Genomic DNA, 27949 nt, shown 5'->3' on the forward strand with positions numbered 1-27949 from the left:
CAAATAGACATAAAAAATCGCAGTTGAGAGAATCTGAGGCAGAAAAGAAGCGGGAAGACATTTTAACCGCGGAAATTCAGTCGGAATTAATTAATGGTGAAAAAAGCTTAAATATCAACCCTTTACAATACGTTGATATTTGTGTGGACAATAGAGAACTGAAAACCCTAGTTGACTCAGGTGCTATGATACCAGTTTTAAATTCTAAATATGTGTCAAGTGAACAAAAAGAAAAAGGAAAAATCATTTTAAAAAGTGCATTTGGAGAAAGGATTAACGCTACTCTTTCGAGTTTTCAAATATCATTAAAATATAAAAACAACGAAGGATTTTCCAGGCCTATTGAGATAGTTGCAGCTATCACGGATAGAATTCAAGAGCAGTTCATCCTCCCCCCCCCCCCTCTGTATTAAACTTATTGGGAGAAAGCATAAACCACAGCCGAACCCAAAACTCGTCTGAATTAAAAGCGCCGATGGAAGAAAGCTTTGATGAATTTATAATTTGTTGTGGAGTTAGTCGAGTTAGAGCGAAGAACAACCGAGCGGAAATGAAAGCGATTCTTTGGATAAGAAAAGCAAAATTAATGCATTGAAAGAAGAACAAAGAAAATGTGATACTTTGCAGTCAGTAAGAAAAAATGTATCGCTTGGAAAAGGAAACTTTTTTATGAATGATGAATTAATATTCCACCGGGATAAAATATTAGGCAAAAAAGTGAGTCAGTTGGTTTTGTCCAAAAATAAGAGACAGCAAGTTCTTAAATTAGCACATAAATCAATTTTCGGATGCCATATGGGATTAAAAAAGACTAGTGAAAGAATTAAATACAGTTTTTATTGGCCAAATATGACAGATGATATTAAAAACTTTTGTAAATCCTGTAAAGAATGCCAGTTGAGGAGTCCGGAAAAAATGATTGATAAAATTCCTATTACTCCTGTTCTCCGTCCGGAATTGCCATTTGAGATAGTAAATATAGACCTAATAGGACCCATTGAACTCCCTTCTGCTCGTCGGCATAAGTATGTATTATGTCTAATGGACTACATTCTCGATGGCCGGAGGCTATCCCTCTTCGTTCGTTAACGGCTAAAGCTACGTGTGATGCTTTATTGGAGGTATTCATGCGGACTGGAATACCCAATGTTATTGCAAGTGATAATGAAACGAACTTTATTTCTAAGTTACCCCAGGAATTCACGAAAAGATTAGGTTGTGCTCCCAGATTTACGACGCCTAACCATCCAGCTGGGAATGGCCTTATAGAAATATATAATAGGGTGTCCAAAAATTCACTCCATCACATTATCAGAACTGATCCGAGTAATTGGGATAAATACATTCCGTATATACTTTTTGCGTACAGGGAAGTTCCTAACTGTACGACGGGTGTTTCGCCATTCAGGTTGATGTATGGACGTGAAGCACGAGGACCTCTCAGTGTTCTAAAATCGAGCTGGTGTGGTGATATTGCCATTCCGTTAAACATGGAGAAATCAGTTGTGGATTATTTACAGGAGCAAAAAATAAACTTAGAAAGAGCTGCAGAGGAAGCATCTCTCATCGCTTCTGGTAAACAGCAGGCATATGCAGAATATTTTAACCGCCGAACCGCTTCTAAGGAATTTAAGCCAGGTGACCAAGTTTATTTATTAATACCTGATTCATCGAACAAATTGTATGCCCGTTGGACTGGTCCTGGAGAAGTTATCGAGCATTGCCCTCCACATTCATATAAAGTAAAACTTAGCGATGGAAAAATTCGGCATTGTCATGCAAATAAAATCCGGAAATACTATCCAAGAATTAATGCTGTAGGCATGATCTTTGAAGATGATGCAGACTTTGGAGAAGTTTATTAATCCCCCAGTTATAAAAATGTATGTTACTGGAAAGAGATATTTGATCAAGTAGATTTGCGACATCTTTCTGAGGAAGTGAAATGTCAAATCCTGAACTTATTGCGGAATCATTTTTCAATATTTACCGGACAAGTTAGAGTTGCAAAGGTTGGTCATCACAAGATAAAATTAGAGGACGATAAAGAAAGGAAAAAACCTTACGTGTACAGGATTCCTGAAGCGTTGAAACCTCAAATAGACTCCCAAACCGAAGAACTCCTAAAACTAGATCTAATCGAAGAGAGCTCAGCTGACATTGCTTATCCTATAGTCTGTGTAAACAAGAAGGATGGATCTATCAGGATGTGCGTAGATTATCGAGCTTTGAATGCAGCGACTAAAACCGATGATTTTCCCATGGAAGACGCAACGGAATTAATATATTCCATAGGGCAGGCAAATGTGATTAGTGTGTTAGATCTTTTGAAGGGGTACTATATTCGCTTCCCATGGAAGAAGATTCGAGGGATTATACATCTTTTAAGACCCATAGAGCAGAATAACGTTTTAAGGTAATGCCTTTGGGGCTGAAAAATGCAGCTGCAACTTTTCAAAGGGAAATGAACAAAGCATTGTCGCCATACAGAGAATTTTGCCGTGCTTATATCGATGACATTGCTATATTTTCCTATGATATTCCCTCTCGAAACACCTTCATTTGGTGCAGATTGGAAGAGCTGCAATTCACTGTTAATCTTTCAAAGTGTGTTTTCGCGAAATCTGAAATTTCATACCTGGGACATATAATTGGCTCAGGAAAGCATCAAGCTGATCCAGCTATGTTAGAAACGATCTCTCGTTTGCCCGTACCTGAAACCAAGAAACAACTACGTAGTGCTCTTGGCCTGTTCAACTATTATCGTGATTATATTGCAAATTTCACCGAGATTGCCTTTCCATTAATGGAACTAACAAAGAAAAGAAGCCCTGATGTGTTGCCGTGGTGTGAAATGCATAGTGTTGCTTTTGAAAAATTAAAATCAGTATTGTTACACGCTCCTACTCTACACACCCCGAATATGAGCAAACCCTTTCTGATTCATTGTGATGCCTCGTCAATTGGGATTGGCCCGTGTTTATCACAGACTGTTGATGGAAAAATGTGCCCTATCGCTTATGCAAGTCAAAAATTAAACAAAAGCCAACAATCTTGGTCGAACGGGAAGCATTTGCTATAGTTTGGAGCTTGAAAACGTTTGAAATCCTTGTGTTTGGATAAGAGATCCACATTTTTACCGATCATAACCCCCTTCCTTATCTGACCAAGTGCGCTCCTCAGTCATCTCGACTACAAAGGTGGGTATTTGCCTTGCAGAGATTCAACATAATATTAAAACATTGCCCTAGTTCTAAAATGCCGCATGCTGATGCTCTGTTTATTACCAAAATAGACTGAAAAACATTTTTTTTAGTACTAATATCATTTTTCTGTTTTATATATCAATATGGAATTAATGACTATAAAATAATAATAATTTGTGCTTGATATTTATGTATATTTGTCTTAATGTTTTTTATTATTATTATTATCATTTTCTTAATATGTTGAATAATTGGTATTCGCAAGTTTGGGTAAGAGTATAATGTGCAAAACTATTTGAAATAGGATTAGTTACATGAATATAACTTTTTCTAGTGTTTGTTATAAATTTTCATTCAGCAGTTTTGGTTATATTTGAAATATCATTTGAGTAATGTTTATCAAATGAAATCGTTTCTTAATTATGTATTAATGTTTACTAAGTGATTATATTCATTATAAATTTGTGTTTATTAGTTGATAAGTGATTATATACATTATTAAGTATATATTAATGTATATTAACTGATAAATGAGTTTCTTATTATCAAGATGGTATTTATATTCCAAAATATGGCATTTATTTCTTATTATCGAGATGATATTTATTTTACCAAAAATAATTATATCATCCACATAAAACAAAGCCGGTGTCCTGGCATACGGGTAGCACATCTTCCCTGTGACCTGGGTTCTAGTCCCGGTTCGGGCATTGTTGTTCTTCATCTGTTCTATCTGGGAGATGCGTGAATGTAAAAAGGGGTTGTGCAAGCGAATGTCATGCGTGAGTAACTAAGACGTACTCTGGGCCCTAGTTGGCGCTACTAAAACAAGAGACGCTCCCTTGGCTGAAAATCGCTGACTTCGTCAGCGAGCTTGTCCATGGCAAGTGCCATTATAAACAACAACATAAAACAAAAGAATTATATTATTTTTCAAAGAATATACACAGTTACACCAAACTAACTTGTTTAAGTTCAATTTAATCAAGATATTTTCTAATTCTAAAAACCATTTATGGCCACTTGGATGAAGACCGTATATTGCCTTTTGTAATAGACAAACTTTATACTTTCAGTTTCATACTTTTCGGTTATTTTATATATAACATTGTATCTAATTTAGCATATAAATAAGCATTATTTATATCCATATGAATATTAGTCCATTTCCACAAACATATACAGATAATGAAAAATAATCTTACAATGGAGAAATCATCAACAGGACTAAACACCTCTTCAAAATAGATTCACCTTTTAATTGTATATTACCCTGTGCAACGAAAGGGGCTTTGTATCTAACTGTTTTGTTATTTTCATCTCGTTTAACTGTACAAACCCAACGGTTTCCTAATAATTTGAGTTCCCTGGAAAATAAACCAAAACCCAAGCCTTACGCTGGTTCATTACATTGATTTACCTATCCATTGCATCACATCTTCTCTTCTTTGCATCCAATTGTCTGTTGATAAGAGGGAATTCTTATTTCCACTGAATTAGCTTCCTGCTAATCTTCAGTTGAAATTGGTGTTTATACTAAATTTGTATTACCCCCCTAAAACCAAACAAATTCTCATCAAAAGTAATTTTATGTTTATGGCAGTACCGTTCAATTTCGTTAAACGACCTTCAACGCCTTGCTGTGCCTTCGATACCATGATAGATGTTCGCACCATTGTCCCTTCTCCCCATTTTTCGAATCCACTTAATCTCTGAGCATGGGATTAAGCTAGTATAAGTATATGTATCAGGTTGTTCGTGTGATGTTGAGGAGTGCGTGCTCGCCTCTGGAATTAGACGACTAGCTAATGAATCACTAACCGCATCAAAATTGTTCTTATCATCAAAATTCAACTTAGGGTACCGTTCAGAACTTTGAATCATGTCAATTGCTCTAATTTTCTCATCGAAATGTACATTTATGATTTCTATTAATTTATTTTCATCCTTCAACCATACCCGATAACCCTTTGTATGCAACGCATAACCCATCATCATACCTAATTTGGCTCGCATATCTAATTTATTTCTAATTTGTTTGCGTACACAATCATATGCCACACAACGAAATGGTTTAAGGATGCGATACTGATGACTTTTTACCGGAATATTTTTCTAAAGGAGTTTTATTTCCATTTTTATGACATACACGATTCCAAGTGTACGTAAAGCAAAGTAAAGCTTCGTTCCAAAACTTTTGTTCCACACCACTCGATTTCAGTAATGCTTTAATTCCATCTAAAGCTGTTAAATTATAGCTTTCTGTGACACCATTCTGCTCGGTGTGTACGGGTTAGTTTACTCGTGATTTATTCCCAATTGTTCTAAAAAGTCATGAAGCTCTTTATTTTAAAATTCTAGTCCCCCATCAGTCCCGATTGAGATTATTTTCTTACGTAAAAAGCGTTCAGCACGTCTTTGAAATCTTAAGAACGCCTGGAAAAAGTCCCGACTTTTTACTAATTGGAAAACAGTGACCTTTCTAGAATAATCGTCTACTATTGTAAAGAAATATTTATTAACCCCTTGGCTTAATGTAGGCATTGTACCACAAAGATCCATATGTACCAATTCCAATGGCCGCTTATCTGACGGTCCCCGTCTTTTAAATGATGTTAAATAATATTCTTCTACATTTCGCTAACTTACATGGAATATAATGAGACGTGTTATCTGATAAACCAGGAAGACCTCTGACACTATTATTTCTGCTACTTTTAACAATATATTCGTTATTAATGCGACAAAATCGTTCATGCCAAATTCCCAGTGACTCACTCTTTATAGTACAGGTTACATTACTAGCAGAATTAATCTCTTTAGGCTTTGGGGTAATATATTTGGTAAGTCTAAAAAAATAGAAGTTATCACGGCGTAGAACAATTTATTCCAATCTTTATTATAAACTTGGATTTTACATTTAGAACCCAAGAAGTGTGCACCTCGTTTCTCTAACTTAGAACCGAATAACAAATTTCTCCTCAACTTAGGATTATATAAAACATCAGCCAATGTTATTTCATTAAAGGAATCTAACTTTAATTTAAAAACTTTTGGCTTCTACCGTACAATCTTTATCAACAATGGCTAACAAATTTGCATATCTCTAAACAGTCCAAAAATAAATTTTTATCATTGCAAAAATGAGTTGCTACAGCCGTTTCAGTTAACCAAACCCCTTTATCTAGACTATCTTGAGATAAATTACAACTAGATTCTGGTGGAACATTTAATTTTATTAAGCTGTATTCTGCATCACTAAACTTTAGGTTAACATTAACTGTATTAAAAATTTCGTTAGGAGACATTACACGAGGGTTCATATCTTTACAATTTATCTTTAAATGACCATACTTTTTACACAGGAAAAAATGGGCATATTTTATTATAAGACCGTTTTACACTTTTATTTTGCTTACTAAAAACCTTTACACGAGATATGAAGATTCCAACATCTTCTACTGGGAGATATTTAGCGCCGAAGAATGCGTATAATAATAGGATAGTTCTTGCTCTAGTCATGCTCAAAGTGGTCTTTCAGGATCTTCTACGCTGTTGCACTATCTAATGTGTCAGCAATCAAACTTCTGAGCTCAGGACTTGCATTCGCATAAATCAGAACATAAGTTCTGTATTTTCTGAGCTGGTACTAGTACTTCTCCTTATATGTCCTTAACTCCACTGGTTCAGTCTTAATAATAAATTCCCAGCATCCAAAATGCATAAAAATGATTTGTACATCACGCTTCCAAGTACTCCGGTTAGACTGCGTTAAAACTGGAATTGCACTACCCACCTCCGTCTGTAAAACTTGATTTTTGTTCCGACTGATGGTTGGGTTGACGTAGCGCCTAGCCCCGGTAGGGGCTTATCCCCGGTGAGGAGAGAATTCACAGTGCTTTGCTGTCTATACTTTGCCGTGGCCGTCTTCAACGAGATTTGGACAGACGCGGCGGCAGAGATTTGCCGACGGGGAGGCAAGCCAAAACCGACAGGGGGGCAAGCACAATATCTCTCATTTGGCTTCAAAATAATTCATAATAATTAATTTTATATTTAATTAAAGAAAATCAAGTATTATTTAGCTTCTTTTTTATTCAGATCCTGATCCTTCCTTTCCTTGTTAAAACTTTACAAAGGAATTTGCAAAAAAAAAAGTTTTTTTTTAATGGCCATCAAAAAAATTCTCAATATTTGAGTCTATTTCTTTATGAGCCTGTTGAGGTTTAATTTCTCTGAGGTCTAAAATTAGAAAAAATATGTTATATTCCTTTCTAGATTGCTGAATACAGATAGAAACACAGATTGCACCAGAATGAACTGTCATGCTAAATGAACAAATGATACTCTTATTTTATATCAGAAGCTATATATATATATATATATATATATATATATATATATATATATATATATATATATATATATATATATATATATAAATTTCAAATAAAAAGTTTCATAAAAGAAACTTTTCAGAAATCTAAAATAATAAATAAAAAATATTCGATGTTTCCACCGAAAATCGAAAAATTCAGCGTAGTTTCCCCTAACTAAAATATTTGTTAAATCAGGATTGCAGCAACGAGCAGGAATTCAGATGTGTTTCGAATCCGAGGATAATAAGTGCGCAACAAAAATACAACAAATTACATTTAATATAACAAAAAAATTACTGCAGTTCTGACATGATCAATATAAAATGCGGAAAAGATATAATGTCGTTTCTTAAGAATGCTGGAGAAAATATTTTGTAAATATATGTACAAACTTACTATTTTATGTAAGATATGAAAAAATATTCTTATGAAAAATGGACTGCTGCCCCCTTGCATTTATTTTTCAAAATATATTTAGGCTTAAAAAAAACCAGTGAATTTTACTAAGAAACAATTAGATCTTGAATATGAATTCCCCTATCTTCATTTTTAGGCATGCGGTCTTATGGTTAAGTACTTTTTTATTTTAAAGATAATGCAAGCTAATATTCCTCCAAAAAAGTGAGTTTTATCCCCTCAATTGCATGCATTGGTTTTTCGTATACAATATTCGCTATGGAATTACTAAATTTTTAACTTTAAATCTGCAATTAATAGAAAGTAGTAAGTAATTTAAAATGCAAAAATCACTTGAAAATGCATCATTACCTCAAATGCCCTTATATTATTCTAGGGATTAAAATAACAATAATTTTCCCAAATAATATCTGCCATCTAATTAGGAAGTTAAGTAAATTTGTATATCAAGGGGTTAATGTGTTATTTATGAATATTCTATGAATAACAATTTCAATCATCCTTTTATCAAGGCATCTTTATATAAACTGTATTAAAAATTTAGAAACATCTGAAATCATACAGTTTTTGCTGCGAATAGTAATTGAAAAAAGAAAAAAATAATAATAAAAACGATACGTTCCCCTATTACATAGTCATAATAGTGAATGCAGAATTTGAATAATTTAGGAAGTAATTTATTTAACAAATTTAATGCATACTTGGTTAAATTCTTTTAGTGTAGCTATAAAGCTACCATGCCACAAATATTTTTTTTGTCGTCAGTCGTAGTCGGTAATACCTCTTAAGTGTAATGATTGTAGCTTGATAAATTAGATTGCGAATGAAAACAGATATTTTACTGTAAATAAACATTATTTGCTTACAATTACAATTTACTTACTTCAGTAATTTATAATGAAGCCACATAATTTCGCTACAGTAAAGTAACTTTTTTTTAGCATGTATATGCACAATCGTGTCAAAAAAAATTTAGTTTAACCATTAACTATATTTTAGTCAACAATTCTCATAGTGAAATGAATAAAATAAATTTACCACTTCGTAATCGAGGAAGTAACAATCAGATGAATAAGACGATGATTAACTTTAGAACTTGAATTTGAATGATGAATTATGGAAAACAACTCTATCATCCTATTCATTATAATATAAATAAATAATTCCACTTTCCATTCCATTCTTTCTCTAATAATTCCACTGGCAAATAATCGAAGTGTTCGATGAAAATAATTTTTTCTCCATAATCTATGAGCCGAAGAGAAAAAGATTAGTCGAGAAAAATGTGACATCTTATTCACTTACCAGCTTATTGATTATTCTGCTAAATATAATATAAAGTATATGCTGAATGAACCTTATAACATTTAAATCAGATAACTTAGAATTTGGATTTAATATCGTCGACATTCATCACATTGAAAACTTAGTCGACCAATCAAAATTTTTTGGCAAAATGCGACATATTTTATGTCCTATTCACATGACACCTTGTCGGTTATATATTGCCAAAAGTAGTGAAAATTAAAAGCTTGATGAACGACATTTGAATCAAATGTCTGAAAATATGCAGGTATAGTCTTCGACATTCACACAGTCGGCCGCGTTAAAATTGTCGGCAGAATGCGATATCTTATTCAGTCGAATATATTACCAAAATTAGTGCAAATTATAAGTTAAATGGACGACATTTCAATCAAATGCCTGAAAATCTGCCGACTTAACGTCTTCAACACTCACCGCATTGAGTCCATAGTCAGCCGATTAAAAATTACTAACAAAATGAGCTTATCACCTTGTCGATCCCTTTTTCACTTGTTATATTTTCGGTTATATGTCAAAAGTAGTACAAATTATAAGCTGAAGGAACGACATTTGAACCAGATGTCTGAAAATGTGTGAACTTAACATCTTCGACATCCATTGCATTCAGTTCTTAGTGGGTCTATCAAAAATTGTCCGCAAAATAAGTCATATTATTGACCTACCACTCTATCGATTATTTTGCCAAATATAGTCAAAACACTTTAATCGTTATTTGGATATTTCGACTGTTTACAATATATTAACTTCAAGGCAGTTTTTAAATAATCATATTCGATAATGCGCATCTCTCTACAACCATCCTGAAGTGGTAAACACTTTTACCGACGGAACTCTGAATCTCTCGCCGATGGGGGGGGGGGGGCAAGACGCTGCCGACAGGGGGGCAATTGCCCCCCTGCTATCGCCGCCTCTGGATTTGGAGATGGCGAGTGTCAGGACTCATTGTGATTGTTTGATATTAGGGTAAGGGTGAGGGGGTACGCTGCCGTTGGGCTTAGTAAGTTTTTACTGCTTGTGCGCTAGAATTGGCTATTGAGATACTGTTTAATTTGAGTTTGAAATAATAAAAGTTAGGAAGAAAAACTAAAGGGCTGAGATAAATTAAAGTAGTATATTACAGGGTCTTATAGAGTTTGTAGATGGTTTATATTTAGGGATTTTAGCTATTGCTTCATTTTCATTCTTATCCATGTTTTTAATGAAGTTAGTGGCTAGTTTTTTAATGGATTTTTAAGAGGGGGATAGTCTAGGCAAAAGCACATATTTGTATTGGGCATGTAGTATTTCATATTGCAGAAATTTCTAATTAAGTTATTTTGCTGGCGTTCTATAAGCCTAAGATTAGTCTTGGCAGCATATCGCCACACAGGGCAGGCATAAGTTAATATTGGACGCAAGTAGGCAGAGTAAATAAGCATTTTATTTTGTCTACTCATTTTGGAGTTTCGAGAAATTAAGGGATAAAATTTACGAGTTAGGTCTCGAAACTTTTTAGCTGGGTAAATAAAGTGCGGTTTCCAAATTAATTTACTGTCTAGAATAACGCCTAAATATTTGCATTCCTTAGACCACGGGACAATTTGATTTTTAATTTTAACTGGGGAGAAATTCTTTTTACAGTTATTTTTATTAAAAACTATAGCTTCAATTTTACTAGCATTTATTTCAATTTTCCATTCGACGAACCAGTCGTCAAGAGATTTAATATGTCGGTTTAAAGCTATGGTAATGCAATTTTGATTTTTGTTTCTAGCTAGTATTGCAGTGTCATCAGCGTACATGCACAACATAGTGTTAAATAACAAAGTGTAGCAAAGCATAATGTTAAATCATTAATAAACAAGGAAAATAAAGTTGGCCCTAGTTTAGATCCTTGAGGTACAACTGCAAATATTGTTCCAACTGCCATTATCGCAAATAATTTATACTAGATTATCTTTCTCGCTGGAGATGAGATACTGCGTGATTCAGGAGAATTTCATTGCTAACCTTTTAAAGTGGGCGTGTCCTGGGCCCGTAACCTTGTTGTCGACCAAGCTTGAAAATGAAGAGGCAGTGTTTCTTAAAAACACGAATTCATTACTCTGCCAGATAAAACGTAACTCACTTCTTAGAGCATTTATAAAGGAAAAAGTAAAAAATTTTCACAAACAAAAACACGTTTTCCTTTCACTCAGTGTTGCCAACGAAGATTTACGAAACATGCACTGATAGTATGCAAATTAGTGAGATTATGGCATGGGATTGGAAAAAAAAAAACAAAAAAAAAAAAAAAAAAACCCTAATAATTTTAAAATATCTAACAGGATTGATGCCACATGATTTTAAACAATTAATGTTTTCACCCGATAACTTAAAATTTCCGATAGCTGATTGTATTTTTTACAGTCTTTATTTTAAACTATATAAAAATTATTTTTTTAAAAATGATAGTCACATTGTTATAATTGAAGAAAAGAACTGGGTTTTCTCTAAACTGTGAAAGTTAATCTCAGAATGATAGGTTTCCGTTTATACAATTGAAAGAACAGCAGAAACGAAGTCTCACAAGTTATAAAATCAATGCCATTCATAATTCCATTGATTGATATTATCAGAATAATTGAATAATAATTATGACTATATCGGCTATTTTCTTTAGTTTACAAAATTTTTATATTTGTATAAATTAATTTGCGATTTTAATGCATATCATTATTTTAAATAAATTGGAATTGAAAATATTAAGACGAATTTTGGATTCACTCTATATGAAACAGAGAGTACAAAGTTAATCCAATATAAACTTTCCGTACTGACGCATGCGCAAAAATAGGGAGGGTTTCCAAATCCGAGAATGAACACATGCACAAAAAAATTAGAGAAAAAATAATTTTGCAATCAATTGAGAATGGTAATAAATACACAAAATAAGATTTAAATAATTTTCTAAAAAATTGAAATTTGTTTGCAAATTTCGAGTTATGTCAGAACATTTTTTTTTTTTCCTTCTAAGAATTGCTTAGAGTTAGAAAACGATATTTGAAACTCAGAATCGAAACGGAGACGTTTTGCGTTGAACGCTGTGATTCAGAATTTAAATGGACACGTTAATCGTTGCGATTGAGAGTCTGCAACACACTGCATAGGTTTACGCTTTTTTCGTTCCCGTTGTAAAAATATTTTAGGTTCATGTTTAATTCGATCAGCTTCTAATTTTAAATTTTCATCATTCGTTTTTGTTGGTTGAAGGTTTTGTTCCGGCATCTGTTTGCTCTTTCGTCTCCTTCTTTTTTCTTTGCAAGGTTTCACCGGGAGAAAACTTAGGAAGCCCCATTTATGATTTATTCATTGCCTACGTTATTTCGATCTTCACCCCCCCCCTAACCAAAACATCATGTTTTTTTTCTATTTCTCGGCTCCTAATAACGTAATAGCATCGATGATAGAATAACGTCGATAGAGAACATCGAGTAGAGTGTATCGATGACAGTCGTAAACACAGTTTTTGCAAAAACGAGGTCAAAAACCTCGCTCGAAAATCCAAATTTTTGCAACTTTGAGAGAGCGTAACTCGCAAATCACTCGGAGTAGCAACGTCAAACTCATATCGTTACGTGCATTTCAGCAAGTACTATCCAACGATACGAGCAAGTGCAATGTAACTCGAATTAGTAAATTTCGGGTCTCGATCTCGGGAATCGAGACCAGAGTTTCGGTAAAAATGTCATTCGACTCTACTCGTCGAAGTTGACGTCTTCGACATCCCAAGAACCTAGGAACTCTATGGTACCGATCCGACATTGATTTGAAAAATATTAGGCAAAATCTGTACTGCACATGTGCAATAGATCCAAAATTTTGGGGAGCTTAGAGGACCCCAGAGGGTACTTCTAAGTGAAAAACCAATGTCTCTTGACATATATAGTTTAAGAGATATAACAAAAACCATCTATGCATGCGCAGTAGATTAATCCATGGGGGGGGGGTCTTCTATAACCCCGTAGGATTACTATGGTGAAAACCCCATGCCTCTAACATATGTAGTTTACGAGATATAACGAAAACTATTTGCGCATGCGGAATACATGACTCCATGGGAAGGAGGGTCTTCTATAGTCTCGTAGGATTACTATGGTAAAAACCCATTGTCTCTAGCATATGTAGTTTACGAGATATAACGAAAAGCATCTGCGCATGCGCAGTAGATGACTCCATGGGGGGGGGGAGTCTCGTAGGATTCTATGGTGAAAACCTCATGTCTCTAACAGCAGGCCACCTTTTAAAAACGCATCTGCTTTCGAAGAAGCATATATAATAATAACGCAATACTGGTAAAAGCAGGTGAAGATGAATATTACCATTTATGCTTTATTCATTTACTACGCGATTTCAAGCTTTAATTATTCGTTGCCTTCAATTATTCAAAACCCTGTAACGAAAACATCATGTTCTCACATGATAAAAAAAATTTAATAGACTCTAAATTAAAAATATATATATATTTTAAAACCTTATATCTAATATTTTTATGTAATACTTCTGCGGTAAAATGTCGAGAGTAAAATATTCATTATTTTCCAGAAATCATCTTAAAGAACGTTAAATTAAACCTTTCTACAATTATATAATAACACTATCAAAAATCAAATACACAATGAAACACAAAACATATCATCGCCTAAATTTTAAACTTTATATTCGAAATGTAAGGAAAAATTTACAAAAAGAATTCGATGTAAAATGGTTTAATACAAGATGCAGATTTGAAGCAGAAAACCATACTATATAAATTCCATAATTGAAACACATTCGTACAAAATTATACTTCTGCATATTAGAAACTTTCACGAGGTACAAAATGTTACAGAAGAAAAATTACACAAGTTATAGGCACACACAATAGTAAAAGGGAAGTAATTTACTTTATAATACTTTTCAATAAAACACAAATTTTTATTGGAAACATTTTAACGCATGTGAATAAAATATATTCACATTAAAAAACTCATCTGGCATTACAAGAAATTGCAAGTGTTTATTAGCCCACTATCAACTGATGTTTATAAGATTATTTCAACATATTTTAGTAAAATAATAAGCCTTTTTGGTCCTTGCTTCTTGAAACATTAACTTACTAAAAAATCATTATCATAAGCCTTTCTCTTTAACTTCACCCACGAGCAAGCGCATTATTGAACATCGGAGGCATATAATTGTTCCATTTTCTTATGATATGCTTTGACAAATGCCTCTTTAAAGAAAGAGAATGAGAATATCTTATACCACAAATGTCACATGCATGCGGTTTCTCTTTCGTGTGCGATCTTAAATGTATTTTGAAATTCCCCTCATGTGAAAAGGATTTATTACAAAATTCACAGGCATTCGGTTTCTCCCCCGTATGCGTAAATAAATGCCTTTTCAAACTTGCATTATGAGAAAAAGCTGTATAACAAACGTTGCATGTATACGATTTTTATTTCGTATGCGTCCGTAAATGAGTTTTCAAATGCCTCTTATCCGAAAAGGGCTTCTTACAAAATTCACACGCAAATGGTTTCTCTCCCGTATGCGTCCGTAAATGAATTTTCAAATACATCTTATCCGAAAAGGGTTTCTTACAAAATTCACACACATGCGGTTTCTCGCCCGTATGCGTCTGTAAATGCCTTTTCAAACTCGCACTATGAGAAAAAGCTGTATAACAAACGTCGCATGCATATGATTTTTCTTTCGTATGCGTTCGTAAATGAGTTTTCAAATGCCTCATATCCAAAAAGAGCTTCTTACAAAATTCACACGCAAATGGTTTCTCTCCCGTATGCGTACGTAAATGTCTTGTGAGATCACCCTTATATGCAAAGGGCATTTTACAAAATTCACATATATACTTTTTCTCACCCGTATGCGTCCTTAAATGTCTAAACACACTCCTCTTATTCGAAAAGGGTTTGTTACAAATTTCACATGCATAGGGTTTCTCTTGCGTATGCGTCAGTAAATGCTGTTTACAACTCCCACAATCTGAAAAGGCTTTGTTACAAATTTCACAGGCATATGGTTTCTCACCAGTATGCGTACGTAAATGTCCTTTGAAACTCCCCTTATACGAGAAGGTTTTGTTACAAAATTCACATGTATACGGTTTCTCTCCCGTATGCATACGCAAATGTACCATTAAATGCCCGCTATTGGAAAAAGGTTTTTTGCAAAACTCGCATGTAAACAGTTTCTTTTGTGTATGCGTTCGTAAATGTGTTTTGAAAGTGGAAATCACAGAAAAGACTTTGTTGCAAAAGTTGCAAGCGTAGGATTCTGTATTCGTATGAGACATTAAATGAATATTGATTTACAATTGTGGTTTCTCTTTAGTATGGACCAAAAAACGTTTTTTTCAATTCGGAAGTTGTGAAAATATTACAAACTTTGCAAGCATATGGTTTCTCCATTAAGTGGAAAAAGAGAAAATTGCGTTTTTAAAGCACTTCTTTCTGCATGTCATGAGCAAGAGATATCTCTTTTCATTTCAGCTTGCCAATAAAACTTTCGGGAGGAATAAAATTTACAAGCCTTTAATCATATATGGCAAAAATGAAGGTTATTATTATTATTAAGTGAATCAAAAGGGTAAACTTTGAATGTTTTATAACATGGGTAATAAGAATAAATTTCCTCTTTTTGTATGTGAGCAACAATACTCACACATATGCACTAATAGATAATAAAAATTATAGCATTATTAAAAATGTCTAAACAGATGTATTTTTTATTTCATGGTTCTGAATTCCATCAAGATATGTTGTATATTGCAAGTTGAGACTGTAGGTCTTTGATAAGTCAAACCTCTCTTATTGTTGCCGCTTTTATTCCGAGAGATGTGATGATTTATTAGCTTTACTCATTAGCATGCCATTAGGTTCGTGACAACACAATCTTGGAAACTAAAAAAAAAAAAAGAAGTTATGCAGTGTTACGTTCAGAGCTACTGACAACGGCAAAAAACAATAAAATATTTGGTATTTATTTATTTTATTAATTATCTAGTTATTTGTTTAATTATAAAAAAAAATTGTAGCAGCACATGGCTATTCGGTTTGATTTAGGAATATCAACAGAAATTTACAAAATAAATTACACTAAAACCTCGCCAAACGAGCGTAATTCGTTCTTGAATCTTACTCGTAATGCGACACACCCGTTAAATGAAACAATTTTTTTCCATGCGAATCTATCTATACTTATATAAAGCTCAATGTGTGTGTGTGTTGGCGCTCTATAGGCCAGACCGTTTGACCTACAGCTACCAAATTTGGTACATGTATACCTTGGAGGTCGAGAATGTGCACCTGGGTCCTGTTTTTGAATTTTTTATTAGAATTTTAGTTATTAATTAAAAACTAACTTTCCCGCGAAAAAAATTTTAATTTTTCCCCACCGCCAAATGAGAAAGGCTTCAGTTTTTTTTCCCACACTAATGAGGCTAGGCTTAAGATTTTTCGGCCGATTATTTCAAACGATTCCGTTGATTTTCTTAATGTTTGATGCATTTAAAATTAAACATTGTTAATTAATCGACCTTTCAGATTCATTCTGAAGTACATTTGAATTAAAATAAAACAGAATAAAGGAAATTAAAAATTTCTAATCTGCATAGCGTCACCCCAACTGGCATAGAAAAATTCACGCATTTGCGTTACCGTAACTGGCGTTGAAAATTCACGCATGCGCATTGTGTTCTGATTGCGGACTTGATTTAAATTATTTTTAGGTTAGTTGCATGCTTTTGTAATTAAATTGTATTTAAGTTAGTTATACATTTTTTTTATATGCTTATAGTTTTAAGTACATCGTTTTTTAAATAGTTTTTTTTAACTGTTTTCAACCGATTATTTTAAACGATTCGTTTTATTTCCTTAGTGTTTGATGCATTTAAAATTAAACATTGTTAATTAATCGATCTGGTCATGATGAATCTGAGAAAATTTTGTTGATAAATTCTTGAGATATTAGATAAATTAAGAAAGATAATCTTTAGTGCCCAAAAAGTTTAAACGCTCAGTGACTGTTTTCAGTAATCATATTACAAAAAAATACTTTGTTTCAGTGAAAAATATTATTATATTAATTGCAGAAGAATCCTTTCCACTTTAATTTAAAGTATAAAATCTACGGGGGCTAACAGAAAATTAGAGAGATAAATATTACGTTATGACTGTAGGCCTTTATAATATTTTGAGTGAATTATATGACTATCAAAATTTGAAGTTTAAAATATTTTGATGAAGAAGCTATTAAAGTAGGAATTGCATAAAATATTTAATTATTAATATTTTAGCGAACATTAAGATTGGCGAACCGGCTGGTCGCCAAAGGCGGCTAGTATAAAATAGAACAATGCGTTCCATTCTGAAAAATAAAATCTATAGTAATGTAATTTATTATTTATGATGCATGTCTTTTTTTTTTTTTTTACAAGAAAACTGTTTTAAGAAAAGTTTTCTTCCCTTATTCTTCAAAATTTAGTAAAATGAGGTATGGCATTATCATTAAATGAATTTGTAACCCAGTAAGCTGCGGCCGTAATAGGATGATGCTTCTATTATGATGCTATAAATTTCCCTTGCTTTTAACATTTCCCTTATTTCACTGGAAGGTTGTTGCCCTGTTGAATCTATTATTCCCTCATCTTCAAACCAAATCTCCTCTGAGATTTTTGCTGTGAAACAGAATGCACCTCTTTTAGTTCTTCGATAATTTCATCAGCTCATCGATGTCATTGCTAACCACCTCTAACCCCATAATCTTACCAGATACAAAATTTCATCTATTAAGGCTTCTCAAGCACGTGCTCGAACGTCTCAGAGTCGCATTTGACAACACTATCTGGCCAAAACCTCCTCCATGTAAACATATATGTCCCCTTCAAATAAGCGATCAACACAAACTGATACTGACCAATCTAGTGTCATAGTGTCTCCTCGTCACTAAGGTATTTACATCGAATTACAACACAGAGAGAGTTAGACAGATAAAATTTGGTGCATAGATTTAACATCGACGGTGCAGACATCTATCAAATTTTGAGCCTAACCGAATTAAGAGTTTTGCTGTCAGTCAGTCAGTATTTTCAGAAACATGTAAACACAATAATTGAAAATGCAATGAGTAAAGTCATTGCACATCAAAATATATCAAAACTGTGATGTAATTTTGAGATTACAACTGTAGCTTTGTATCAAATTTTTTGCTTTGATCGTTTGGTAAAAATATGTCTAAAGCACAAATTTAATTTTTGGATACTATTAATGTCATGCCAAGCATTTATTGCCAAAGCACCCTCTAAGGATGATATGATATATTCTGCCAAAAATACTAAATTTATACCAAAGGTTTATATTTCATAACTATGCAAGGCTTTCTATGGTACAGCACTTTTATTGAAAACTGTGCAAAAAAGTTTTGTGGTGAAAACACCAGCTAGTTGGTATTATCCATAAAATTTTTTGACTTGTTCCGTTAATGATGTGAAAATTAGTTTGAATTGAAAATAATAATAATAATCTAAAAGGTTCAACTAACCAGGACTTAAAATCAGGTTTAAAAAAATGCATTAAATTTTTCCAGATCTATTTGGGATTTTTTTTTTTAATTCTAACAACTTAAAGCTAAGAATAAATTGTTTCCCTAAATTATGTAATGCTAACCAGTCCACATGTTTTACCTGCTTCATCCAGCTCTGCTTTGAAAGAACTGAACCCTAATCATTCAGATAAGATTGCACATCATTGCATTCCACTAATATTACTTCACTAAAATGCTTTCAATTATATTTTAATCCATCTATTGGTGAATTTCCATATTTTGGTGAAAATTTGCCTATGAAAATATGTCCATTTGCCCATGGTAATGATAACAAGACTGTTCTAAAATGCAGAATTATGCAGATGAAATTAAAAAATGATTCCTTTTTATCATTACAATTAAGATTTCAATTTTTCAGCAAAAATCGATGAATGGGTTGACAATTTGTCAGACTCTGTCAACCTGTGTATTTCAATATATGAAAACTGGATGTATTAAAAATTATATTTAAACTACAGCAAATATTTAAATGTGATAATAAAGATTAATAGCAGATTGTTGTCAAAATTTCTTTTACTTTCATTACTTCTTAATCATTTTGCCTTCTGGTAACTAACTCTTATCATTAACTCAAAAGCAAATCAATCATGCATGAAATATTTAATACATCAATCACACATAAAATGAATGTAAATTCATTAAAAATATTTTTTATTATGAATTCACTTTAAAGAAAAGGTTTTATTTATATAAAATATAAATTTATTTCAATAATACAGCTGAAAATAACTTAAAGTTGATAAAGAATATAACTTACTCAACAAATGATATGGCAGATGCTTCTTTCACATAAAGCTTTTAAATGCAAACATTTTTGTAATCCATCAATGAGTAACAGATCTGGAAAAAATAATAACATAAAAATTACCAAAATTGTTGCTGATTCAGCAGTACTAAATTAATAAGTTTTTAAAGGTAATTAAGAAGTATACAGAACAAATATTTATACTCTATTTCTAAACAAATTTTATAAGTAAATTCACTCAAACATATCAAGACATTTGTTTCAAGAATTCTTCCATAATTTCTTCTAAAATATTCAAGATTATTTATGCATTTTAATATTTACACTGCCTTAAAAAATTCTTTATATTTGCAAAATGCTTTACCTAAGGAATCTGAAGCACCAGCTAGCAAAGTTATAAGCAAACAAAGAAAATTCCTTCAAAATAAAACAGAAAAATTCAAAGCCAAATCAAAAGTATCCTTTACTTATTTATTTAATAAGCAATATCTGCAGGATGTTAAGAGATCTTCAATAATACAGAAATTTTTCTTAGTCATGATGAATAATATTTTTATTTCTATTTCCAGCAATGGCTTAGGCTTTGAAGAATATAGTGTTAGTAACATAATACATTAATTTGAGAAGCACAATTCAAGTGCACATTCTTGTATATTTTTCAAAAGAATTCTCAGCTCTGTGCTTATGTGTGTTCCAGATATTTCAATTTTCTTTGAATTACAATGTTAGACATAAAAACAAAATAATTTCATGAATATTTGTTCAATTTATGTATTGTACTTACAATAATATTTTTTTTCATTACCTTATCAAGGAAATATTTTATTGAATCTCAAAAGATTAGACAAAGCTAGTCTGTTGCAGATGCAATTACACAAATTATTTTGAAATATAATTTAAGTAACCATTTTTAAATGACAGTTTAAATTAAGGAATTCTACTTTTTAAATTGATAAACCTCTAATCGTATTAGGTTTTGATATTTCAGAACATAAAGCAGCATTTATTCCTTTGGCACAGTAATTTGAAACTTATATAGCATTAAATTTCAACGATATCATATAAAGTAATGACAGCAATAAACATTCCAAAATTCATAACCCATAATAATTAAAATTTCATCAAAGGCACTTAAAGTAATGATAATGATAAAAAGAAAATAAGATAAGCTTAGAAATTCAAATTTCGTATTATAATAGAAGACATTTATCATAATCTGAGAAGTCTCCAACGAATTTATTTAACAATGGAGAAAAAACAGCTTAATATTAACTAGGTTGTGTATAAGTCAAAGAAATGTAAACAATGTGCAAACTATACATTTAAAATGTTAACACAAAATGTTCAGTTTTCTGTCAAATTATCATGTTCCAATGTCAGTACAGTGGAATACAAGTCATTACATTTATAAGTATTTCAATACATTGATAAAATGTTTAAAAATGCTTATAAAATATATGAAAACTACTAAAAAAAGCATTATCTTTCTTAAATATGACACTCTGTGCTACAACTGAAGGGCATTTAACAAATAAAATGAATTGATAAAAGAAAATGGTCTTTGCCTCATTCATTTTCATTAGCTTGTTACTTTTCATGTTTAGTAGAGAAGTTAAAACATTCAAATTACCTATATTACATTAAACGATCAATTGTTTTTTATGAATGTTAGCAGCATCTAACTGTATTATTTATAAGAAAATAAAACTTTCATGGAAGAAGCAGTCTACTTTTAAGCAAAATCATGAAGAAATAAAATGTGCCAGTGGAAAAAAAAGCTAGTTAATTAACACCATATGTCCTGAAGTTTTACTGATACCCTTTCTATTGAAATTATTAAAAATAAAACCTTATAAAATTTCTTTTTTTTTCTTTCTTTCATTTCTTAAACTGTAAAATATAATACTATAAAAAATAAACATAAGTTTCTAAAAAAAAAGAAAGAAAAAAGGTTCTATAATTGGATGTAAATATTGTAGCATGGACTATGTGCATTTTATAATTTAAAACTGCACTTTTTCCCTCAAATGTATATTTGTTATATTAAATATTTGCCAAATATACATTTATCACATTAAGAATTAAAATGTTTAGAAAATAAAGTGTTAGCTCAGGTATAATCCTTATTAATTGATCATGGATTTCCTCCCCTGTTAGTATATCATCACAAAACAAGAAAAAATGAACATAGATGATTCATTAAGAGAACTAGCTTTATTAATTTGTGATTATTATTTCCCTTAAATACAGTATTTAAATAGTAGAGGATATAGGAAGATCAAACCATCTCTTGCATTAAAAAATATTAAAAATAAAAATCAATTAAAAACATGGGCTGTAAAATTCAATTGCAAGTGATTATTTAAAATATAAATAGTTTAATTCTTTACAGAAACAGTGAAATTGGATAATTAATAGTTTTACCCCTATTTTTCAGTTTAACATGGTAAGATCTAATTGTCCCTGCATTCTATTTGATATGGCATTCCAGCATGTTTTCTTCAGTTTACAGATTTGTTTCAGCAGTTTTAAAAGTAAAATCAAATATTTACTAGCATAGATAGCCATAAAAATATTAAAAATTCTAAGATCTTCTAAGACTAAAAACCTGACAAATAAATGAAAACTTCCAAAATCAGGTGAATGACTGCATGTTTTTATAATTCAATTTATATTTCATAATGTTTAAAAAAGCATGACAAAAAATACAAAAAACAGTAGATTACTTAAAAATGAAAATTAATTTTTAAAAAAAGTTTAGAATGGTATTGAATTAAGATAAGGTAGACAGACTAAATAATAGTTTTTATATATTAAGGCAAACATCAATTCTTATCATTTACATAATAAATGAAATAACGTACATAATTATTAACTAACTAAATTCGGTGACTTGTTGGCTCATCAGAATTAATGGTCATTAAAAATTTCAATTATATATTTTATGAAAATTCTGTCGTAATGACGTTTTCAGTAAATTATTTTTTAAACTACAAATTTTGCAGATATTTAATATGTATTATTTAAAGGACATTACACTTTCTGTTCATTTTACTTGATGCTAATATTCTGTGTACACCTTTATACAATTATTATATAACTGAAAAGATCATCTATATTAAAACATGAGTGAATTAAAAAATGTATCATTTCTTGATTCTCAGTTTAAAGCTCAATTTTGACTATAATAAAGTTTCAAAAATTTTTTAAAAACATACCTTATAATGAAACTTTTTTAACATGAAAAAACAAACCAAATTTTAAGATCTTGATCAGCAAGAAGGAAAAAAGAGGGTCAAAAGAGCAAGATGAAAAATTATCAGGAATAAAAAAAATGTTTATGAGTTTCATTTTAGCAACATTATTATAAAGTGTGCTCAAAACATTTTTAAAAAATTAAATTAAAAATTTTGAAAAAAATTATACAGCAGAAAATGTTTCAAAACATAATTTTTTGAGATTTATGAGCTCTTTTTCAGGTGAAATATTACTGGAAATTTTAGAAAAATTGAAATTTTCATTTAATTTATTTAATTAATTGAAATTTTAATAAAATTGCTCTGAGATGCACATTTTCATGCTTCAAAGAATACGTATGCTAAGTTTTGTAAATCTAGGTCAAATAACCTGACCTGAAGAACATGAATACATGCCATTCATCTTTATTTTCGGTAGATAAGAAAAAGTCTGAGAAGATGAAAGCAATTCTTGAGATCAACAAAATTCTATAAAGAAACAGTTAATAAAACTTTAACTTAAAAAGGAAAACTTGCAAAAATTAAAGCAAAGCTAGCTAAAATTTATATGAATGATTATCACTTCATCAGTATTCAAGAGATTGGTTCTAAATATTAAAAAATATTTGAACTAAATTATCTTTTATATAACAAAAATAAATATATTTTTAATAAAAATTACTTAAAAAAACAATAAAGTAAATGCTTTCCATTTACATTTAATGTGATGCAAAGTGTAAACTAATTCTAGAATTTAGAAAAATGATGAAAAATCATAGCTTTAAATTCAGATGAATAATTTCATACAACTAGAAATTGATATGCTGCATTCTAATAAAGTTATATAAGCTTTTTTTTTTTTTCAAAAATAAAATTCATCTAATATTGAATGCTTCTTCCTCCTCCTTTTTTGCATTGTTCATGACCATCTATCAGCTTCCAACAATTATCTATATTGTGCAAATTTTGGTTTAATTTTCTGGAATATCTGATAATTTTTCATCTAAACAAGTAGTTATATATTTCTAGTTATTCAGATTTTAATAATTAATCTAATATATTACAATTACCAATATATGAGGGTATGAGTAAAAAATCCTATTAATAGTATTACTACAAGAGGATTCAATATACCATGTCATTGCATTCAGATAAATATGAATAACCAGAAATGGCAGCATTGCCAAGAACTATGGTTAAATCCTTAGGGCCATAACCAACCATGGAATAACCCCTGCTATTGGTAGGGAATAGTTAACCCATCATTTCTGTACATACCAAAATAGAATGAATCAACCACCATACCAGAATTTCTCTCATCCTCTTTTTTTGAAGTGTCCCAGTGAGATTACCAATAGTATAAGAATTAAAAGAAGGTACTACTAAGCATTGAACTTCAGGATTTTTCTTCATCTTACAAAATTTATAAAATTATCTTGATATTTAAGTGCATTTGGCCAATTTGTATCTGTCACTATGTAATGAAACTCTTTTTATACCTCACAAGAAATGAGATAAAAAAATTTAATGTTATGACTCTTATTATTTTATACCTCTTGTATAGGATGAATGATTTGGGGGAAATAAACTAAATATAGGGATTGAATTTTTGGTCGCATGCATATATAAAGCATGGAAATGCTCATATTTTTGCTAATTTATATATATATATATATTATATAAATTAATTTCTAAAATTATAATTTCATAGACTCTACTTACATTAAAAATATTTTTTTAGGAGAATACAAAATTATAATCTAATTATAGAAAACTACTTTTTCATATATTGTGCATAATATTATATTTAAAATAATTGAACTATCTTAGTTTCTAACATTTGTCCTGCATTTAAGATTCGAATATGGACTTTTATTTCAAAAGTAACATAAATTGATATAATGGCAACATAGCATATTATTGATATAATTTTTTGGAAGTCATACTGGATTTGTAAAAGCAGTGGTTATATTTATTATACATAGATTAGTTTTATTTGTTTTCAAGCTGCATGGTTATAATGTGGATAATATTTATTATTAAAATCAAGTTGTTTTTTTTTTACTACCGTTAAAAAAATTTCATAAAAGTATTTTAGTGTCTTTGCTTTATTAATAGTTAGCAATCCTTTCTGAGCTTTGGATCAGATGCAATTCTTCTAATATTAATTAATTCTTCTAATTAAAGAATATATTCTCTTTATTGATATATCCTTCAGAATATATCATGACATATGACAACAACAACAATGACATATAACAAGACACAGGTATGTCATCTCATTCCTTCTGTGACATAAACTAAAAACATATAAAAATAATCAACGAATTCTTTAGATACAGTAATAATATATTTTTAAAAAATATACGATGAACAAAAAGGTAAAATGCCATTTTACTTAATAAATGTATCATAATATTATATCTATAAAGCAAGGACATCAAAACCAAATTATCATAAAGATATTGCATGAAAACGAAATCAAAGCAAAGAATCACAATAATCAAACTGAAAATTAAAAAATAATATAATAAGAGGAACACTATGGTATACATACATGTGAAAAATGGAATAAAATTATACACAAATGAAAAATTTATCTAAATCTAAATTTAGTTTTAAAACTCAGCACAACATGAAGTAAGGTTACAATTGTTACCTTACTTTGGATTTTCTTACCTTTCCTATCGCCAAATCTAACTGCTGCTAATCTCCGCACGGCTCTCTCTGGTAAAAACTGAGAGAGCGTCCTGCGTGGAGCGGTATGCGCAGTAACGTATTTTTTATGGCGTATAGATACATGCAATTGTTACGGCTTTAAGGGCATCGCCAAGGGATGACGCGAATTTGTTTGTATGCAGTACGGGCAAGCAGACGATTTTTTTCGCTTCCGTTTTAAAAAATAACTCTCGAACTAGGGGACATTAAAAATACATCGCAAAAAAAAACTAAGAATAAGAAATAATGTATGACAAATTAATCAATTAAAATAAACCAAGGTGGAAGGACATTTCTCATGTAGGATTTACTTTAATGCTTTTCTTTTCATACAATGAAATTATGAAATGAATAATGGAAATAAATTGATAAGTGAAATATATAAAGAAAAAAAAAGTTATGTACGAAATTATGCTAATAATTAAGGAAAAAAATTGATAAAAAGAAACCAAATTGAAGTAAGAGACTAAAAAATATTACTTATTCTATTCTCATTTATTAATATTTAAATGTAAATTTATTTCCTTGAACTGTACATTTTTTTCTTAGGAACAGTGATATACTCAATATAATTATATGCTAATTTCAACACAATACCGCAATCTTATTAATTAACCGAATCATTAGTAATTTCATGCTACTGAATAGTTTCACTAACACAACCATTATTCATCTCAAAAATATTCGTTGCTATAAGCATTATTTCCAGTTAAAAATACATTCCATTAAAAATTTCTGAATTTAAAGAGCAATATACAATTTATTTTTTTAAAAAAAATTGCAGAACTGGAAATACACTTAACAACTGATAAATTTATAATTTTTTTCTCTCGCTCCAATTCTGTTGGTCTATGAGGACATCACACAGCAATTAAAATATTTTCTTCCGGTTTAGAAAATAATAATAATAATAAATTGATCAGACGAAGGAATTTTCTCTCGCTCGCTCTCTTTTTTCCGCTTAAATCGAAGATTATATTGTACGTTGGAGAAAAGATTTGGAAAATAGAATTTCTCGACGAATTTTCTAAAAAACCAAATCTAATAAATATTTTCTTCCTAAACTTTTACTTTAAAATAAAAAAAAATATGTTCAATTCAAATTTTTTCCAATCTAATGTAAGCATAAATACACAACCTTTGGTGGTTTCCCTAGAAGCTGTCTTTCTGTTATTTTCCTGCTAGATAATGACTTTGATTATACGGTAGGGGGACTCATCCGTGTCGGCTATAAAAGTTATATAGCCTGTAACAGATAACATGTTTGCAAAAAACATGTTATCTGTTAGCAAGAGTAATTGGCGAGAAAATGTATTGTATTTCAACTAAATTTTGATGTTTAAAGGAAAAAGCTTCTGTTTGTTTGTTTCTGTGTGTATGTGCTGCCTTTGTATAAACCAGACCGTCTGATGTATGCCTATCAAATGTGGCAAATATGTACTTTGGAGAGTAGAAAAGTTATTTTCGGAGCAATTTTTAATTAGAATTTTAGTTAAGAGAAATATTATAATTTTCGTGATAACATTAAGAAATTTTATAGTTGAAAAGAATTTTTACAGCATCTTAAAATTCAAAAAATTATCTTTTTAATGATATAAAATTTTTACTATATAATTTTTCTTTCTATATTTAATACATTTTTCAAATATTTTAAATTTCTTTTGTAACAATATATTTTATTGTTAAAAAGAAACTAAAAAAAAAACTGATTGCACGAATATTTCATTTTGGTTTCTTTTTTTTTTTTTTTTTTTTCCTATCTTTGTGACCAGGAATGAAGATAAGGTTTATTTTTTCATGATGAGTAGGTTTCAATATTAAGTAAGCTTGTAATACATTTTTTGTTATTTTCCGTATTTACGAATAAAATTTAACTTCAGAATTTAAAATGTTGCTGCTTTCAATTGTGATAAAATTGAAAAAATAAATATGTGCATAAAATGTAGATTGAAAAAAAAAATGTCCAATGAAAAGCAAAGTAAAGCTAAAAACAGTGTAAAGCATATTATATTACATTATATATATATATATATATATATATATATATATATATATATATATATATATATATATATATATATATATATATATATATATATATATATATATATATATATATATGGGTTTTAAGAATGATTTGTTGTGCAAACAATTGAAATTTTCCCCAACCCTTATTCCCAGCTAATTAATTGGTCGCAAAAGGTGAAAAGTTTAAAATATTCGACTAAATATATCAAAAACGTTTGCAAATCATATCAACTCTCTGAATTATTCATTCACAGTCCAAGTATGTCAAAT

The 27949-nt window shown here is 30.5% G+C and overlaps 2 protein-coding genes across 4 annotated transcripts in view; both read right to left on the reverse strand.

The window, feature by feature from the left end:
• The window catches only part of LOC129988316 (zinc finger protein 26-like), a 49126-nt gene extending 23465 nt beyond the window's left edge, over positions 1 to 25661 (reverse strand). The window contains exons 1-2 of one of the 3 annotated variants that reach the window (XM_056096520.1): positions 25613 to 25661; positions 19710 to 19792 (exon numbers count right to left, since the gene is read on the reverse strand). The gene's annotated coding sequence lies outside the window, so the exon portion shown is untranslated. Of the gene's footprint in view, positions 1 to 19709; positions 19793 to 25490 lie in introns of all 3 variants that reach the window. The other 2 variants (XM_056096521.1, XM_056096518.1) reach the window with 2 other exon arrangements.
• On the reverse strand, positions 14787 to 15473 carry LOC129987655 (zinc finger protein 84-like). The gene has a single exon (XM_056095612.1). It carries the CDS (start codon positions 15471 to 15473, stop codon positions 14787 to 14789), a length of 687 nt encoding a protein of 228 aa, XP_055951587.1.
• Positions 25662 to 27949: the final 2288 nt, after the last annotated feature.

The sequence above is a fragment of the Argiope bruennichi genome, chromosome 10 (assembly GCF_947563725.1).
Source record: "Argiope bruennichi chromosome 10, qqArgBrue1.1, whole genome shotgun sequence".
Lineage (NCBI taxonomy): Eukaryota > Metazoa > Arthropoda > Arachnida > Araneae > Araneidae > Argiope > Argiope bruennichi.

What these genes read in the sequence shown, in the direction of transcription:
- LOC129987655 (XM_056095612.1), bottom strand. Translation starts at nt 15,473, where the DNA reads ATGCATACGGGAGAGAAACCGTATACATGTGAATTTTGTAACAAAACC.